Raw genomic sequence first — 19,278 nt, forward strand, 5'->3', positions numbered from 1 at the left:
CCAGCCTTTCGCATGATGAATTCTGCATATAAGTTAAATAAGCAGGGAGACAATATACAGCCTTGTATACTCCTTTCCCAATTTTGAACCAATCAGTTGTAGCCAGGGATCATGGGAGTTGTAGGCCAAAAACATCTGGAGGGCCAAATTTGCCTATGCCTGTCATAGGATCATGGAGTTGGAAGGGACCCTGAGGGTCATCTATCCCAACCCACTGCAATGCAGGAATATTCAGCCATCCCATGCGGGGATCGAACCCGCAACCTTGGGTCATCAGCACGGCACTCTAACCAACGGAGCTCTGCAACCTCCATGCATGAAGCACATTTAAAAGCCAGGGTCTTCCATGAAATAATCCATGGGAACTGAACACTTGTGTAATTGCAAGACCCCAGGATCTGCCTCCACATTTCTTCCTTCGCTCCATCCAGGACTACATTTCTGTTCTGCCTCATCTATATACTACAGTGGTGCCTCGCAAGACGAAATTAATCCGTTCCGCGAGTCTCTTCGTCTGCGGTTTTTTCGTCTTGCAAAGCACGGCTATTAGCGGCTTAGCGGCTATTAACGGCTTAGCGGCTTTAAGAAAAAGGAAACAAACTCGCAAGAACTCGCAAGACGTTTCGTCTTGCGAAGCAAGCCCATAGGGAAATTCGTCTTGCGGAACGACTCAAAAAACGGAAAGCTCTTTCGTATAGCGAGTTTTTCGTCTTGCGAGGCATTCGTCTTGCGGGGCACCACTGTATATTTCAGTACCATTCCAGAAAAGATTTCCTTGTTAGCCCCAAAGTGGAAAACCAGTGAGGTCCCAACCAAAGAAGCGTGGCAACTTAAGTTGACAGAATATGCACAACTCACAGACTTAACGTATCGAATGTTGTAAACGAAAACTGCTCCTTTTCCCTTATGGGGTCCACAAGAGCCCATATAGAGTTCTTTGTAGGTTCTCCATCGTTAGGAGGAAATAACAGAGGCCAACTAGAGACTATTGAGAAGCAAAGCAGCTAGTAAGCTGTTAAAAGCTGTTGCTTCTTCTTTGGTGATCCCTCGTAGCTGAGTAAGATTGACTTCCATAAACACGGTTTTAACAATGAGTCCGTAAGTGACTGTGGAGGCCAATTCTAGATCCACACGTCCTTCCACAGTGGGGACATAGGTTTCCGGGAGGGAGTTGATCACTGTGAGTGTGTTGCCAAGCGTGCCTTCCTCTTAGCATATTTCTCCCTTGCGTCCTGAGTTCGAGTGTCTTCAAAGCCCATGACACCCTTGGCAAAGGCTGTTCTCCAATTGGAGCGCTCTCAGGCCAGTGTTTCCCAGTTGTCGTTATGTATACATTTTTTTAGATTTGCCTTGAGACAGTCTTTAAACCTCTTTTGTCGACCACCAGCATTACGCTTTCCATTTTTAAGTTTGGAATAGAGTAGGTGCTTTGGAAGATGCTAATCAGGCATCCGCACAACATAACCAGTCCCATGAAGTTGATGTTGAAGAATCATTGCTTCAACACTGGAGATCTTTGCTTCTTCCAGTACACTGGCATTAGTTCGCCTGTCTTCCCGAGTGATGTGTAAAAATTTCCGGAGACGCCGTTGATGGAATCTTTCGAGGAGTTGGAGATGGCGTTTATAAGTGGTCCACGTTTCACAAGCATGCAGTAAGGTTGGTAGTACAGTGGTACCTCGGGTTACAGACACTTCACGTTACAGATGCTTCAGGTTGCAGACTCCGCTAACCCAGAAATAGTACCTCGGGTTAAGAACTTTGCTTCAGGATGAGAACAGAAATCGTCCGGCGGGAGCAGGAGGCCCCATTAGCTAAAGTGGTGCTTCAGGTTAAGAACAGTTTCAGGTTAAGAATGGACCTCCGGAACGAATTAAGTTCTTAACCCGAGGTACCACTGTACAATAGCTTTGTAAACAAGCATTTTGGTAGAGTAGTCCTAGCAAACATCCCCAAAGCCGGCATAGTCTTATTTGCAAATACCCGTGGGTTTTTTAGACCGTATGACCTGGTTGAAAAAGATAAATCTGGAAGAGAGGCATTTGTTATGCAAACGAGGCGCCTTGCCCATGAAGCCGCATGACTAGTCCTCCTAAGGCAAATTTCTTGCTTTTATTTCCCCAGTGAAAAAGTGAAAACGCCTTTCCATTTGAGAGTTCGGAGCCTTGGGCAAAACACAGGTTGGGGCCTGATTGTAGATGCCAATTAGGAACGTGGTGCCAACTTCGTAGCTCCAGGCAGCACCGTTAAAGTAGCTGCTTTTAGGAGAGCTGATATTTAAAAGAGAAAGATCTGGTGCTTAAAAAAAAAATAATGCAATTCATTTTCTGCTTCCTCTTTGAAACACACACACACACACACACACACACTCTTTGCATAGCACTCTCATGCTCCCTTGAGCATGAAGTTTGGTGGGATGTTTTTATAGAGTGTTGGAGTGGACATAGATTGGGTGCCTTTGACTCAGTTACACTCTTTTCCTCTTACAGATAGGTAGATAGGAAGTATCTGAAGAAGTGTGCATGCACACGAAAGCTCATACCAAGAACTAACTTAGTTGGTCTTTAAGGTGCTACTGGAAGGAATTTTTTTATTTTGACTCTTTTCCTCTGTTAACAGTCTAGCCTAGGGGTCAGCAACCTGTGGCCCGCGGGCCACGGCGGTCTATAAAAGTAAGAAATAACGATGGCAATTTTCTTTTATTATTATTATTTTATTTTAAAAAGAACGCTGAAGTTTACAGTACAAAAGCAACAACAACACAACGAACACAATTGTGATCCTTAGGCGGTATATGAATTTAAGAAATAACGACGATGACCATTTTCTTTTATTATTAGTAATTTATTTTTTAAAAGAAAGCTGAAGGTTTATTCTGCATCTCCTGTCCCTGCCTGATATTCCCTTGCAGGGTGTTCATACTTGCGCAAACTTTCTAAGCCAGGAAAACACCTGTTTCAACGATGATATTTAAAATAATAATAATAACTCAAGAATAGGCTCGATGAAATAATTGCGTTTATTAATGAAAATTTGTACGCAGCCCTTCATCCGAAGATCCCAGCAGTAGGAACACGAAGCGAGAACGCAAATATGATATAAAGCCATGTTCAAATATATAAAAGGATGTCACATGGAGGAGGGAGAAAGGTTGTTTTCTGCTGCTCCAGAGAAGCGGACACGGAGCAATGGATCCAAACTACAAGAAAGAAGATTCCACCTAAACATTAGGAAGAACTTCCTGACAGTAAGAGCTGTTGGACAGTGGACTTTGCTGCCAAGGAGTGTGGTGGAGTCTCCTGCTTTGGAGGTCTTTAAGCAGAGGCTTGACAACCATATGTCAGGAGTGCTCTGATGGTGTTTCCTGCTTGGCAGGGGGTTGGACTCGATGGCCCTTGGGGTCTCTTCCAACTCTATGATTCTATGAAAAGGTGCAATTATAAGCAAGAACACCCTGCAACCGCTCTTCCCCTTTGATTCGTTTCATCCATTCATTTCCCATGCGCCTGAGAATCCAGCTGTGTGGGAGGACCAAGAGCTCTCCAGAGCATGTGCAGAGTGCTCGCTCCCTTCCCCTTCCCAAACCCTTGAGGCGGCAGAGCCACCAGGCTCTTTCACATCTCGTGGGTCCAAGGAGCCCCACGTCGCCCCGAGCCCAATTCCTCGCCTTGCAAGGGTCGGGGTCAGACTAGATGACCCCCAGGGGTCCCCTTCCCGCGAGTCCCAACGGCTTTCTTCCCTCAGCCCCGCCCCCTTTCCTCATTCCCCCCCTTTTCTTTTTACCCAGCCTGCCCCAACGAGGCCCCGCCTCCCCTCTGAGGGAGGCCCGTCTCCGATTGGGCGAAGGGCGCGCGCGCGCGCGCCAACCAAGCCCGCCGGCCAATGAGCGAGGAGGGCGGCGGCGGAGCGGCAGGCGGCCAGAACCAACCGGCTCCTTCGCTTTTTTTTCCCCTCCCCAACAAGGCCCCGCCTCCCCCTGAGGGAGGCCGCCCTCCGATTGGGCGGGAGGTGCCGGCCAATGAGCGAGGAGCGGCAGGCGGCGAGAACCAATCGGCTCCTTTCTTTTTTTTTTACCCCCCCCTCCTCCCTCCCCTTCAAGAGGCCCGGCGGCCACGCCCACCCCCGCTCCCGGTTGCCTGGCGAAGCCTGAGGCCTGGCTGGGGCCTTGCTCGCCAGCCGCCGCCGCCGCCGAGATGCCGCACGGCTTCAAGGCCGGAGACCTGGTCTTCGCCAAGATGAAGGGATACCCGCACTGGCCGGCCAGGGTGAGGGACATTCCTCTACCTCCATATCTATATATGGCGTGAGGGGAGATATAGATACTGAGGGGAGGGGGGGGCTCCTCGTTGCTTAGCAACCGCCATGAGCGGGGGGGGGGAGGTAGTGGCGTCTCTCTCTCTCTCACCCCCCCCCCCGTTTTCCTCTCATTGCTTCTGCGGCTGCGCCTTAGGGGGCTGTTCTACGGCGCCCTCTAGCGGCGGGGGCGGAAGCAGCACCTTGAGGAGCTTGGAAGGAGCCCGCCTCCCTTTTTGTGTGTGTGTGTGTGTGTGTGTGTGATCGCTGTGTGTTTGTGATATGTTAGGCCTCTTCCTCCACCCACGAGAGCAAGGCTGGGGGGGGGGTAGGGGCAAGGGAGAGAGGAAGGGGGCCGGGCTCCTGCTAGCATTGCAAACTCCCCCATGAGATTCGGGGGGGGGGGTTGCCTGGCCCCAAATGTGTCTCTAAAATGCATGTGCAATTTTGTGGTGTTGTGTTTCTTTTTTTGCATTGTGGTTTCCAGGCCTGTCAACCGGGTAGCCAGGGCGGTATACAAATTTTAATAATAATGCATGTGATTATGCATGCATGAACGCATGCATGCATGAATGTGTGCGTGATTGCTTGTACGGATTTTTTATTTTGGGAGGGGATGGGGCCCCCCCAACAAGGGGGAGATTGGGCCTACAGAAGCTACGGCGGTATACAAATTTTAATACAGTGGTGCCTCGCAAGACGCAAAGAATCCATTCTGTGATTCTCTTCGTCTAGCGGTTTTTTCGTCTTGCGAAGCAAGCCCATTGAAGGATTAGCGCTATTAGCGGCTTTTAGTGGCTTTTAGCGGCTTATCTGCTGATCGGATCAGCTGATTAGCGGCTTAGAAAAAGGGGGGGAGAGGGGAAAAACCCCGCAGGAACTCGCAAGACATTGTCGTCTTGCGAAGCAAGCCCATAGGAAATTCGTTTTGCGAAGCACCTCCAAAACGGAAAACTCTTTCGTCTAGCGAGTTTTCCATCTTGCGAAGCATTCGTCTTGCGGGGCACCACTGTAATGCAGTGGTTCCTCGGGTTACAGATGCTTCAGGTTAAAGACTCCGCTAACCCAGAAGTAGTGCTTCAGGTTAAGAACTTTGCTTCGGGATGAGAACAGAAATCGTGCTCCGGCCGGGCTCCTGCTAGCATTGCAACCCACCCCCACTATGAGACTGAGGGTGCGGCGGAGCCTGGCCCCAAATGTGTCTCTAAAATGCATGGGCAGTTTTGTGGTGGTGGTGTTTTTTGTGGTGTTTTCTTTTTTGCATTGTGGCTTCCAATCCTGTCAATCGGGTAGCCAAGGCGGTATACAAATTTTAATAATAATGCATGTGATTATGCATGCATGAACGCGTGTGTGCTTGCTTGTATAGATTTTTTATTTTTGGAGTGGATGGGCCTACAGAAGCTACGGCGGTATACAAATTTTAATAATAATGCAGTGGTACCTTGGGTTATAGACGCTTCAGGTTACTGAGTCCGCTAACCCAGAAATAGTGCTTCAGGTTAAGAACTTTGCTTCAGGATGAGACCAGAAGTCAGGCTCCAGCGGCAGCAGCAGGAGGCCCCATAGGCTAAAGTGGTGCTTCAGGTTAAGAACAGTTTCAGGTTAAGAACGAACCTCCAGAACGAATTACCGTATTTTTCGCTCTATAAGACCCACAAGACGCACCTAGTTTTTGGAGGAGGAAAACAAGAAAAAAAATATTCAGAATCTCAGAAGCCAGAACAGCAAGAGGGATCGCTGCGCAGTGAAAGCAGCAATCCCTCTTGCTGTTCTGGCTTCTGGGATAGCTGCGCAGCCTGCATTCGCTCCATAAGACGCACACACATTTCCCCTTACTTTTTAGGAGGGGAAAAGTGAGTCTTGTAGAGCAAAAAATACGGTAAGTACTTAACCCGAGGTACCACTGTAATGCATGTGATTATGCCATAGTTGTCAATGTTTCCCTTTTTAAAAGGGAAATTCCCTTATTCCGAATAGGATTCCTCGCAAGAAAAGGGGAAAGCTGACAGCTATGGATTATGCATGCATTTGCTTGTTTGTACAGATTTTTTTGGGAGGGGGAGGGGTGGGCCCTCCAGTTTGGGCCTACAGAAGCTATGTGGGTAACATACGTGATATATGCATGTATGCATGGGGTTCAAAGAAACAGGTGTTTGTGCACACGGGTGAGGCCTTTGCAATGCTGAGATTTGCCCTCAAGGTTTGGCGCCGAGGAGTTTGGGTCAGGAAGCCTGTCATTGAAAGCTCCTCTTAAGTCCGAGGAGGGGGTTGGAGGGATTGTGTTGGGCATGTGTGCACAGTACTTAAATTTAATTATATTTATATCCTATTCCATCGTGGAACCCCAGGTGTCTTCCTTAGGCGGTCGTCTGTCCGGGTGCTGACCAGATCTGGATCTGCTTAGCTTTGCCAAGGTGGCTCCAATGTCTACTCTTAAGACCCCGGGATGTTAATAGTTAATGGAATCGCTCCCACTCGCTAATTTGGGAGGGGTGGGGAATGAGGTGAAATGGGACCCCTGTGGAGACTCTATATATAGGGTCTCCAATGGGGGCCTTGTCTACTCCCTCAGAAATAACGCTGACTGTGGAATTGGGGGGAACCTCCCACTGTTGACGAGAAAGACTTCGTGCAATCCATACATGCATACACACATTCACTCACTCAGATGTTATGTGTACCCTTTTCTCTGTCTATGCCATGGGTAGGCAAACTAAGGCCAGGTGACTGGATCTGGCCCAATCGCCTTCTAAATCCGGTCCACGGACGGTCCGGGAATCGGTGTGCTTTTTACTTGAGTAGAATGCGTGCACCTCTGGGTTATTTGTGGGGTATAGGAATTTGTTCATTTCCCCCCTTCAAAAGGTTTGAGGGACAGTGGACCAGCCCCCTGCTCAAAAAGTTTGCTGACCCCTGGTCTTGTGAGATACAATAAGTACAGTCTGTGCATCCCCCCCCCCAACAACATATTCACACACACACAACATGAGGTTCTGCCTGGAATCTCCGTCCCAAATGTGCATTAGTCAGTAACCAAATACTTTTGTTAAACTGGTGGCAGAAATGTTTGTGCAGTAGGTAGTTTGGGACAGGGTACATTTCCCCCCCCCCCCCATCAAGGATTTTCTATGCAGTTGGCCTTACATGCCGTTTGTATCCCTCCAAAACTGTGTGTGCGGTGTGTGTGGGCAGCCTCTAGTTTGTGATATTCTGTTGGGGCAGTGCTGTGCAATGAGGAGAGACAAGAGGTACATTTTCCTGTACCATAAGAGTACTGATGGGGTTATCCCTATTGCCTGCCATCATTGTGTTCAGGCCCCCTATTCCTGCAAAAGGAATCATACAATAGGGCAGCCCTAGATAATTGGCAGGGACGTGGGTGACGCTGTGGGTTAAACCACTGAGCCTGGGACTTGCCGATCAGAAGGTTGGCGGTTCGAATCCCCGCAACGGGGTGAGCTCCCATTGCTCAGTCCCTGCTCCTGCCAACCTAGCAATTTGAAAGCACCGCAAAGTGCAAGTAGATAAATAGGTACCGCTCCGGCGGGAAGGTAAACGGCGTTTCCGTGCGCTGCTCTGGTTCGTCAGAAGCGGCTTAGTCCTGCTGGCCACATGACCAGGAAGCTGTACACCGGCTCCCTCAGCCAATAAAGCGAGATGAGCGCCGCAACCCCAGAGTCGGTCACGACTGGACTTAATGGTCAGGGGTCCCTTTACCTTTACATAATTGGTATCCTAGTGCACCAGCCTTGGGAAATTGAGGGGAGGGGTGCTTCTTTCCCCACCCCAATTTTTTCCTCTTTCATCGCGCTCCCCCCAGTTGTGCAATGGAGCCAATTGGCTTCATATACAGCCTCCATTCTAAGCACGGCGAGGGAAGAGAATGGGCTTTATATAATCGTAGAATTGTAGAGTTGAAAGGGACCATGAGGGTCATCTAGTCCAACCCCTTATAGTACAGAAATCTTTTGCCCAATGTGGGGCTAGAACCTATGACCCTGAGATTCAGAGTCTCATGCAGTACCAAATGAGCTTTATAGTTCAGCAGCAGTGCAACTACTATATCGTTTTCAGCTGTCTAAAAGGCAGCAGGAGAACAGTTGCTGCTGGTTAGAGTTGACAAGGTTGGGCTAGGATAGGCAAACTTGGCCCTCCAGATATTTTGGGACTACAACTCCCATCATCCGTAGCTAACAGGACCAGTGGTCAGGGATGATGGGAGTTGTAATCCCAAAACATCTGGAGGGCCAGGTGATGATGGTCAGGGATGATGGGAGTTGTAATCCCAAAACATCCTGCCTATGCCTGGGCTAGGAGAACTAACCTTGTAGAAGGCAGCTTCCTTCGTACTTAAATTAGCAGGCTTTCTGTAATGTTCAGGGCCGGTTGGCCAATCCTGGTTCAGCGGAAACCTGGGTTACTTTGAACTGGTAGGTCCCTTCCATTGCAACCGAGACTTTGCAGCCGCGATTGGGCTTTAGTATTCCAATAACACAGGGGCGGCCAACTTCCAAGAGACTGTGATGGGGGTCCAGGTCAAAGTTGAGGGTTTTTTTAGGGAGGAGTAAAGCCCCGTTTTTTAGGGGTGCAGGGCAGAGTTGTGCAGCTTTGTTTAGGGGAGCCACAGTTGTTGAGCTTCTTTGGGGGAGCCAGTGATCTACCACAGACGTCCAGTGATCCACCTGTTGGATATGCCTGCAATAACACAAGCACAGGAGTAGAAATTGTCCTCAGGCGCTACCATTGGGGAGACAGGGTGAAGAGTTGCTTTTCTTAAACAGGTGTAGCTGCTACCTTAGGAACATAAGAAACTGCTTCATTGCTGAGACCGACCAATGGTCCATCTAGCGCAGTATCACCCACACTGACTGGCAGTAGCAGGCCAGAGTTTCAGGCAGGGATTCTCCACCAGTGAGTCATAACCCTCTTTTTTAAGCAAACTCTCTTGCATCCCTAACTGAAAAATGCAATGAGGATATTTGGTACTCGCTTGGAAGTGGAGCTCATGCAACAGTGGAGGGAATTACTTTTTTTTGTGCTTCCAAGACGTTGGGAGGGTATTGGACCCATATGTCTGACCTCCATCAGCAACCCCATTCTATAGCAGGGGAAATTTAAATTCCTAGCTTTTATGTGGTTTTGTATTATATGGCTTTATATTTGATGTTTTAATTTGTTGGAAGCCACCCAGAGTGGTTGGGGCAACCCAGTTAGATGGACTGCATATAAATAATAATGATAATGATGATGCTGATGATAATAGTAATAGTAATATCCTCTGGGACCTGTGCTGGGCACAAGGCAGAACATTTTGAACAGAATATACCCCTTGTTGCCTTTGGATCCCCCTTCCCAGTTATAAAATGGGTGTTGGAATGGAATGGGAAGGATTCCAGTCTTCTGCGCCCCATTGTTTTATTTATTTGTTTCACTAACAATCCACCCCCTCATTTTGTCGTTTTGTGAGGTAGCTTAGGCTGAGAGACTTACTGGCCCAGGGTTACCCACTGAACTTCACGTCCGAGTGAGAATTTGAACCCCTATCTTGACATTCCAAGCACACTAGCCTTATTTTGCAAGAGCCCAGCCTATACGTTTGCTATCCAAATGGGGTTCTCTTCCCTGCCCCCTGTTGTACCGTGGATTCACATACTAGCACTTCCTTGGGATTCTAGCACTTCCAGTGGAATCTCTTCAGGGTCAGAAACTCAGCTATATAAGCTAATCGCCAAATGGCATCTTAAAACCTGGGTTGCTGTCACCACAGTGGGATGTCCAGGTGCCATTCAAGTTACTGATACTGTTTTTATTATTAATTTCACTTCTATACTGCTTTATATTTTAAAGGGGAAATCTCAGAATCGTTTACAAGACATTAAAACTTCAAATAAAACAATCCAGAATGCTGAGATTCCTGCATTGCAGGGGTTTGGACTAGATGACCTTCGGTCTCCTTCCAAGTCTACGATGATTCTAAAACAAATGCAGACTTCAGGGAAAATATTTCAGTTCCTTCTCTAAGAGACACTTTCTTTCCCAGTACAGTGGTACCTCGGGTTACGTACGCTTCAGGTTACATACGCTTCAGGTTACCGACTCCGCTAACCCAGAAATAGTGCTTCAGGTTAAGAACTTTGCTTCAGGACGAGAACAGAAATCGTGCTCCGGCGGGGCGGCGGCAGCAGGAGGCCCCATTAGCTGAAGTGGTGCTTCAGGTTAAGAACAGTTTCAGGTTAAGAACGGACCTCCGGAATGAATTAAGTACTTAACCCGAGGTACCACTGTATTTCTTTACCTACTTAATGTATAGATCGGCCCTATAACAGGACACTAGGAAGCCAGGGTGGGGTAGTGGCTAGAGTGTTGGACTAGGACCTTGGGAGATCAGGGCTCAAATCCCCGATCCGTCATGAAGCTCAGTGGGTGACCTTGAAGTCAGTCACCGCTTCTTCACCTACCTCACAGGGTCTTTGTAGGGATTAATGGAGGAGGGGCATGAACCATGTACTCCTTGGGGAGAAAGGTGGGATATAAATGCAATAGATAATGTCTTTTGCTCACCTGCTGAAGAAAGCTGGAAGGGCCAGCCAGATGGAGATGTCAGTCGTCAGCCTGGCACCCAGAGATCACCATGTGGTTACAGTGGCAAAACATGCCTGGCACCAGGGGGGTCTCAAACACTGCTTCATCCCTACATTGGCTCCCAGTACGTTTCCGAGCACAATTCAAAGTGTTGGTGGTGACCTTTAAAGCCCTAAACGGCCTCAGCCCAGTATACCTGAAGGAGTGTCTCCACCCCCATCGTTCTGCCCGGATGCTGAGGTTCAGCTCCAAGGGCCTTCTGGCGGTTCCCTCATTGCGAGAAGCAAAGCTACAGGCAACCAGGCAGAGGTTACAGACTCTGCTAACCCAGAAATTGTACCTTGGGTTAAGAACTTTGCTTCAGGATGAGAACAGAAATCGTGTGGTGGTAGCGCGGCGGCTGCAGGAGGCCCCATTGGCTAAAGTGGTGCTTCAGGTTAAGAACAGTTTCAGGTTAAGAACAGACCTCCGGAATGGATTAAGTACTGTATTTTTTGCTCTATAAGACTCGCTTTTTCCCTCCTAAAAAGTAAGGGGAAATGTGTGTGCGTCTTATGGAGCGAATGCAGGCTGCGCAGCTATCCCAGAAGCCAGAACAGCAAGAGGGATCGCTGCTTTCACTGCGCAGCGATCCCTCTTGCTGTTCTGGCTCCTGAGATTCAGAATATTTTTTTTCTTGTTTTTCTTCTCCAAAAACTAGGTGCGTCTTATAGAGCGAAAAATATGGTACTTAGCCCGAGGTACCACTGTATATCCTGTCATTATCCAGGGACTAGCTCCTTTCTAGCAGCTTTGGGGTTTGGACTTAGGACGGTGTGAAAAGTACATGGAGTTTGTACCCTCCACCTGCTTTCTTGCTCTCAGAGATGTGTGGGTGGGAGGGAGAAACAGCCCACATATTTAAGGTTTCGCTCACCAAGCCAAACATGAGAAGGGATGCTCAGCATTTGTGGTGTTACGGCATCATGTTCTTCTTTGTCTCTTGCAAAGGAAGGGCTTAGCTGACGGTCACACCTGCACCCAGCGATCAAAACTCACCAGGCGCATTTTGCACGTGGCTGTCGGCCGCTTGTGACCAAGTGAAGACACCAGGGTGCCAGGATGGCACCTGGCACCTCCACCATCTGGCTGGCTGGCATGCAGGCACACAGTAGCATCTTTTTGTTGCTATGAAGCAAGTCACCTGGCTCATGCCATAGCACTTCAGCAAAAGAGCACAATCTTCTGCTGTGAACCAGCTGACTTGCAAAGTAGTGCAGCAGCAGCAGCAGCAAACCCTTTCCTTGAAGTGTGCAATTTAATCTCATTTTGAAACTGGCAGAGCTGAGACCTTGCCCTAACGCTGAACCGAACCCAAAGGTTTAACGGTATTTCTTCTCGCTCATCCTGTTCTGATTCAGCCGTTAACTTAAAATGATTTAATTACTGGCCCCGTTACTTTGAACTTATTCAGGTTCACATTGTACAAATTGATGTCATCAACTACTATTCTTGTGGAGTAAGTCTGTTGGGAGTGGATATAATGATGAATATTTAACGAGAGACCTTTTTTATTTTTAAACACGGTGACGGATCCAAAGGACCTTGCTTCTTCCTCCTTGTCGCTTCAGCTGATCTTAAAAGGACTCTCCCCTGAACAGGGTTTGTTGAAGGAAGCCTGAGAACTTGCAGTGGAAAGGGGCAATTTTAGGAGCATGCCTTTTTTTTTACTGTTTTCACACACTACAGTGGTACCTCGGGTTACATACGCTTCAGGTTACATACGCTTCAGGTTACAGACTCCGCTAACCGCTAAACCTCGGGTTAAGAACTTTGCTTCAGGATGAGAACAGAAATCGTGCGGCAGCGGCATGGCAGCAGCGGGAGGCCCCATTAGCTAAAGTGGTGCTTCAGGATTAGAACAGTTTCAGGTTAAGAACGGACCTCCGGAACAAATTAAGTACGTAACCAGAGACCCTATCTGCCTGCGGACTGTCTCGCCAGAGTGGTGCATGCTCTGGTTATCTCCCGCTTGGACTACTGCAATGCACTCTACGTGGGGCTACCTTTGAAGGTGACTCGGAAACTACAACTAATCCAGAATGCGGCAGCTAGACTGGTGACTGGGGGCGGCCGCCAAGACCATATAACACCGGTCTTGAAAGACCTACATTGGCTCCCACTACGATTCCGAGCACAATTCAAAGTGTTGGTGCTGACCTTTAAAGCCCTAAACGGCCTCGGTCCAGTATACCTGAAGAAGCGTCTCCACCCCCATCATTCTGCCCGGACGCTGAGGTCCAGCGCCGAGGGCCTTCTGGCGGTTCCCTACAGGGAACCAGGCAGAGGGCCTTCTCGGTAGTGGCGCCCGCCCTGTGGAACGCCCTTCCAGCAGATGTCAAAGCGATAAACAACTACCCGACATTCAGAAGACATCTTAAGGCAGCCCTGTTCAGGGAAGTTTTTAACGTGTGATATTTTACTGTATTTTTGGTTTCTATGGAAGCCGCCCAGAGTGGCTGGGGAGGCCCAGCCAGATGGGCGGGGTATAAATAATAAATTATTATTATTATTATTATTATTATTATTATTATTATTACCACTGTACTGTCCTGTAGAATTCTATCAGGTATATTTTATACGCACAATCAGAATGAATTTCAGGAACCAAAATGCTTTTTCTGTGCTCTTAACCCAAGTGTAGCAGATGTTGTGGGACTAAAACTCCCATCGTCCCCAGCGAACAAGGCCAATGGATGGGGATGATGGGAGTTGTAGTCCAATAACATCTGGACTGCACATTGGCCAGCCCCGCTTTAACCACGATACCAAGGTGGTTCTCTGCAATAATCACTCAAGCCGCCATGCTGACCCCATTTGACGTTCTCTTCTTTCCAGATCGACGATATCATTGACGGCGCAGTGAAGCCCCCGCCCAACAAATATCCCATTTTCTTCTTCGGCACCCACGAGACGTAAGTTCCGGTCTCGGGATCTGGGGCAGGGCACAGCTTCCCCGCGTTTCATTTGCTCGATGCCGCCCTGCCCCATTCTCTAACCTTTGCTTTCCTTCTCTGCCCCAGGGCCTTCTTGGGACCCAAGGACCTCTTCCCTTACGAGAAGTACAAGGACAAATATGGAAAGCCCAACAAACGGAAAGGCTTCAACGAAGGATTGTGGGAGATCCAGAACAACCCGCATGCCAGTTACAGTGCGCCTCCGGTAAGTTGCGTCTAGGACAGCCTTGCTGGAGCTGCAATAGTTGGCTTTGTACATCCCGCTCAGGGCAACATACATTGGGGTGGGGAACTTCTGACCCTCCAAACGTGGGGCTGCAACTCCCATCTGTTGGTCCTGCTGTCTAGAGGGCCAAACATTCCCAACCCCTGACAGAAATACAGTGGTGCCCCGCAAGACGAATGCCTCGCAAGACGGAAAACTCGCTAGACCAGGGGTCTGCAACCTTTAACACAGAAAGAGCCACTTGGACCAGTTTCCGAAGAAAAAAAACCTGGGAGCCACAAAACCATTGCGACTTTTAAAACAAATATATCTCCGGAGCCGTGATCTGACAGCGGGTGGGAAGGTGATGTCAGGACGGTGCGTGACTAAGGCATGCACCGCCCCCATGCGACGTCACAGCCAGTACAGCGCCCGCCACAGTGGGGAGTGTCGGGGTGCACAATGCGCCTCCTCCCCTCACTAGTATCCACCCCGGAGCCGCGGCAAAGGTGTAAAAGAGCCACATGCGGCTCCGGAGCCGCGGGTTGCTGACCCCTGCGCTAGACGAAAGAGTTTTCCGTTTTGGAGATGCTTCGCAAAACGAATCTCCTATGGGCTTGCTTCGCAAGACGACAATGCCTTGCGAGTTCCTGCGGGGTTTTTTTCCTTCCCCCCTTTTTTTCTAAGCGGCTTATCAGCTGATCCGATCAACAGATAAGCCACTAAAAGCCGCTAATCCGCTAATCCGTCAATGGGCTTGCTTTGCAAGACGAAAAAACCGCTAGACGAAGAGAATCACAGAACAGATTCTTTTCGTCTTGCGAGGCACCACTGTAATTCTGCACACACACTAGGGCCACGTCGGTCGTCTGCATCAAAAGCAACAGCCTTACAACATGTTAAAAGACTTACAGGTTGATAGTGGCACAAGCTTTCTTGGTCTACAGTCCACCAGATTCGTGATGCAGATATACCTGCTGGGGTTGTTTTGGGGTGTGTGTGGGTGAGACTGACTGTACCGCAGCAAGGTTGGAAGGAAATGAAATGCAGAAAATATGGTGACACAATGGCCGGCCACCAAGGCTGTCAGTGATAACACAGACATCTTGGCACTGAGAAGCCAGTTAACACACTGGTTTAAAAAATGGAGGGACTCCCTCGGGTATTTTGGGTCCAAGCTGTTTAGGGCATTAAAAAGTAAGTACCAGGACTTTAAGGGACACAGGTGCTGTGGTCTAAAGCACAGAGCTTTTTGGGCTTACTGATCAGAAGGTTGGCAGTTTGAATCTTTGCGACGTAGTGAGCTCCTGTTGCTCTGTCCCAGCTCCTGCCAACCTAGCAGTTCAAAAGCACACCAGCGCAAGTAGATAAATAGGTACTGATGTGCTGGGAAGGTAAACGGTGTTTCCATTCACTTTGGCTTCTGTCACAGTGTTCTGTTGCGCCAGAAGCAGTTTAGTCCTGCTGGCCACATGACCCGGAAAGCTTTCTGTGGACAAACACCGGCTCCCTCGGCCTGAAAGCGAGATGAGCGCTGCAACCCCATAATCGCCTTTGACTGGACTTAACCTCTCAGGGGTCCTTTACCTTTTACCTTTTTACCCGCACTTCAAATTGAGCTCAGGAGCAAATAGGCAGGCAATATGCTTCTTTCAAAATAGGTGTAATATGAACAGCTTTTCTAAAAAGATAGTGCCGTATAGAAATGAAATAAATAATAACAACATATCTGGCTATACTGGTTAAAATTGTAGCAGGCAGCCTGCAGTAACTGAAGCTTCAGAGTAGTCTTGAAGGGCAGGTCTACATATAACGTACTGCACTAATCTAGCCGAGATGGGGTACCAGAGCATGGGTTATAGAATTGTAGAGTTGTAAGCTCTTGCAATTCAGGAATCTCTTGCTCAACACAGGCTCGAACCTGAGATTAAGAGGTGGAGGTGAGGAAGGTTAGCCTGAGCAACAGTGACTGGCCCAAATTTCGTGGCTGAGTGAGGAGGTAACCTGAGTCTCGCCAGACACCATTGATAGGCTTCTGCTCCCAGCTCTGGACCCCCTCTGTTTCTTTTTCCGTGGAATTGTGTGTGGGGATTTACAAAGCTTTTTAGAAAAAACATCTTACCATTTGCCTGTCTTCCTTTCCCTCCCCTGTCAGCCAATAAGCTCCTCCGATAGCGAAGTCCCTGACATTGACCCCATAGTTGGCGGAGCCGGAGGAGCCGGAAGCGACATCGCGGAGGAGGAGGAATCTGCCCCGATGGCAGCAGTCGGTGCCGCGGGAGTGACCGTGGAGAAAGTGCAGAGCGACGACGAGTCGGACAGGGGAAGCGATCACAGTGGTCTGAAGCGGAAGCCGTTAGCCATGAAAGTGAGTGTAGCCGCTGGGGAGTGAAAGTGCTTCCACCCCCCACCCCCAGCCCTGGTCTCCCACTGTGGGCTCCCTGTCTAAAGTGGCCAGTTTGGGCAACGAAACTTCTCTGCTTAATGTAAGGAGAGCTCTGTTTAAACAGACCAAAAGGCCTGTCTCAAGGGTAGCTTGAGACCAGTGGCCCTCCTCCAGATGTTGTTGGACCCCAACTCCCACAATCCCTGGCTAGTATAGCCAGTGGTCAAGGGTGATGGGAGTTGAATCCGGCAACATCTGGAGGGCCACAGATTCCCCACCTCTGGCCTGTCTTTCCCACAGTGGATAGCCAGGGGGTAAGTCAACCTTTTTATACCTACTGCCCACTAACGCATCTTTCTTGATGGTAAAATTTCCTTACCGCCCACCGGTTCTCGATGGAAGAAGGGTAGGGACCAGGTTGACAACCCCTGGGCTGAGCAAATGCCTCTGGGAAGCCCAAGAGGCAAAAACCATTTCCCAGGTCTCCAAGCGGGGATATGACCAAGGCAGAATACTATTACAGCCGCCCCTTGGATCCCGAACGCCTTGCGAGTCGAACAGTTTGGATCCCAAACGCCGCAAACCCAGACGTGAGTGTTCTGGTTTGCAAACATTCTTTGGAACCTGAAGGTGCGGCACGGCTTCCGATTGGCTGCAGGAAGCCGTGCCTTGGTTTCTGAACATTTGGAAGTCGAATGGACTTCCGGAACGGATTCTGTTCGACTTCCGAGGTACGCCTGTATTTCCCTTGAGCTGGACACTATGCAGTCAAGAATAGAAAAATTGGCTTTTTCTTCTGCTTCATCCACACTGTTGACTCACGTTAGGCCTGTGGTCCTCTAAAACCCCTAGATCTGTGTCACATGTACTATTGCCATAATAGGTGTCCCTCATGTTTGTACAGCTGGTTCTTCCTGTTTTAAGTGCAGAACCTCACCTATCGAAATTCATTCTGTCAGTTTAGGCTTAGTTCCTCAATCTGTTAAGGTCATCTTGAATCCCAATTCTGCCTTCTACCCTTTCCACTTTGGTGTCGTTTGCAAATTCGTTCGTTACATTGCAGAAGGGGAGTTGCTCCAGTTCCTTGGATTATTTTCATTGTTCTATCATCATCATCATAAATTTATACCCTGCCCATCTGGTTGGGTTTCCCCAGCCATGTTGGGTGGCTTCCAACAAAATATTAAAAATACACTAAAACATCAGTCATTAAAAACTTCACTAAACAGGGCTGCCTTCAGATGTCTTCTAAAAGTCAGGTAGTTGTTTATTTCCTTGACATCTGATGGGAGGGCGTTCCACAGGGCGCCACCACTGAGAAGGCCCTCTGCCTGGTTCCCTGCAACCACACTTCTTGCAGGGAGGGAACTGCCAGAATACCCTCAGAGCTGGACCTCAGTGTCTGGGCTGAACGATGCAGGTGGAGAGATTCCTTCATATTCTCTAGCTCTGTAACATTCTTGTTACATGGCGGTGTGACATTTATAGGTGCTGTAACTCAGAGGGTGTTTTTGTTGGGGGGGTGGTCTGCAACATGGCTGCCATAAGAGAACTCCAGCCCTGGCAAAGAAGTTCACAGCAGCCGTTTGCCCCAAAGAAAAGAGGGTCTGCTTTGGAACTGTCAGAAGCAGTCTGAAGGGCAGCCATGTACAGAGAAGCTTTTTAAAGTTGTTGTTGCCATTTGAGTGCCTGCTGCTGGGAGAAGGAGAGAGGGCTATTGTGTACTGTTGCGTTGGGGGTTTCCCAAAGTTGGGTCTCCAGCTGCTTTTGGACTACAACTCCCGTCATCCCCAGCTAGCAGGACCAGGTGTCAGGGAAGATGGGAATTGTGGTCCAAAAACAGCTGGAGACCCAAGTATGGTGAACTCTGGCTTAATGTATCTGGCCGGCCACTTTAAAGACCAACTAAGTTAGTTCTTGGTATGAGCTTTCGTGTGCATGCACACTTCTTCAGATACACATTTTTGTGTAACACTTTTTCGGTGGTAGTTGGTGGTCTGTGTTCTGTTGGGAGGGTGGTTGTTGTTCTCCAGTGGGTTGAGAGGCGTTGTGTTGTGAAGTTGATGTTTGTTCTGATTGATGCATGCACACGAAAGCTCATACCAAGAACTAACTTAGTTGGTCTTTAAGGTGCTACTGGAAGGAATTTTTTATTTTGACTATGGCAGACCAACACGGCTACCTATCTACTACTGGCCGGCCACTGTGAGAACAGATGGACCACAGGCAGGGCCCCTCAAGTTTTTCCAGTCTCGCTGCCTAGAACTGATTCTTTTTTCCCCCTACAAAGAGAAGGCTTCTCCCTATTTTGCCTAGCAAGTCATCCCCGTCCTTTGCGCTCTCCCCTGTTTCAGATGCCAGCGGCGAAACGGCCGCGGAAATCATCCAGTGACCTCGACCAGGCCACTCCATCGCCGTCGGAGGAGGAGGGAAAACTCCGAAAGCTCCTCTGAGTCTGAGAAGTACAGCGACCAGGTGAGGTTCAGCTGATCTGGGCTGAGGGCTAGGTGGCAAGTGTGGTTTTGATGGGAGGAGTCTGGAGGATCCTGTTATTGACATATGAAGCCCTGGACAACTTGGGGCAGGTTTATTTACCTTTTGTAGAGCCCAGTCCCTGGTTGGGAGAGATTCTCATTGATTGTTACTATTTAACAGATTTATAGAAAGCTTGGAGAGCTTCTGCCAGTCAGTGTAGACAGTGAGCTTAGGTGGCCTGCGATTTCTTAAGTGATGCGCAGCGAAATAAAATACAGAATAATGTGCAACATAAAACAGTGGATTTTTAAAAAGTGGTCACATTAAAATTAACATTC

General features: G+C 48.8%; 1 protein-coding gene across 1 annotated transcript in view; it reads left to right on the forward strand.

Moving 5' to 3' along the window:
* Nucleotides 1-4,064: 4,064 nt before the first annotated feature.
* HDGFL2 (HDGF like 2) overlaps nucleotides 4,065-19,278 on the forward strand; it is a 32,153-nt gene continuing 16,939 nt past the window's right edge. The window contains 6 exon segments of the mRNA XM_083483826.1: nucleotides 4,065-4,265; nucleotides 13,756-13,832; nucleotides 13,941-14,079; nucleotides 16,235-16,447; nucleotides 18,820-18,894; nucleotides 18,896-18,940. Coding sequence (XP_083339952.1) covers nucleotides 4,194-4,265; nucleotides 13,756-13,832; nucleotides 13,941-14,079; nucleotides 16,235-16,447; nucleotides 18,820-18,894; nucleotides 18,896-18,940 — 621 coding nt within the window. The 5' untranslated portion in view covers nucleotides 4,065-4,193.

Source organism: Podarcis liolepis, assembly GCF_965112155.1.
Source record: "Podarcis liolepis genome assembly, chromosome: 18".
In the NCBI taxonomy this organism is placed as follows: domain Eukaryota; kingdom Metazoa; phylum Chordata; class Lepidosauria; order Squamata; family Lacertidae; genus Podarcis; species Podarcis liolepis.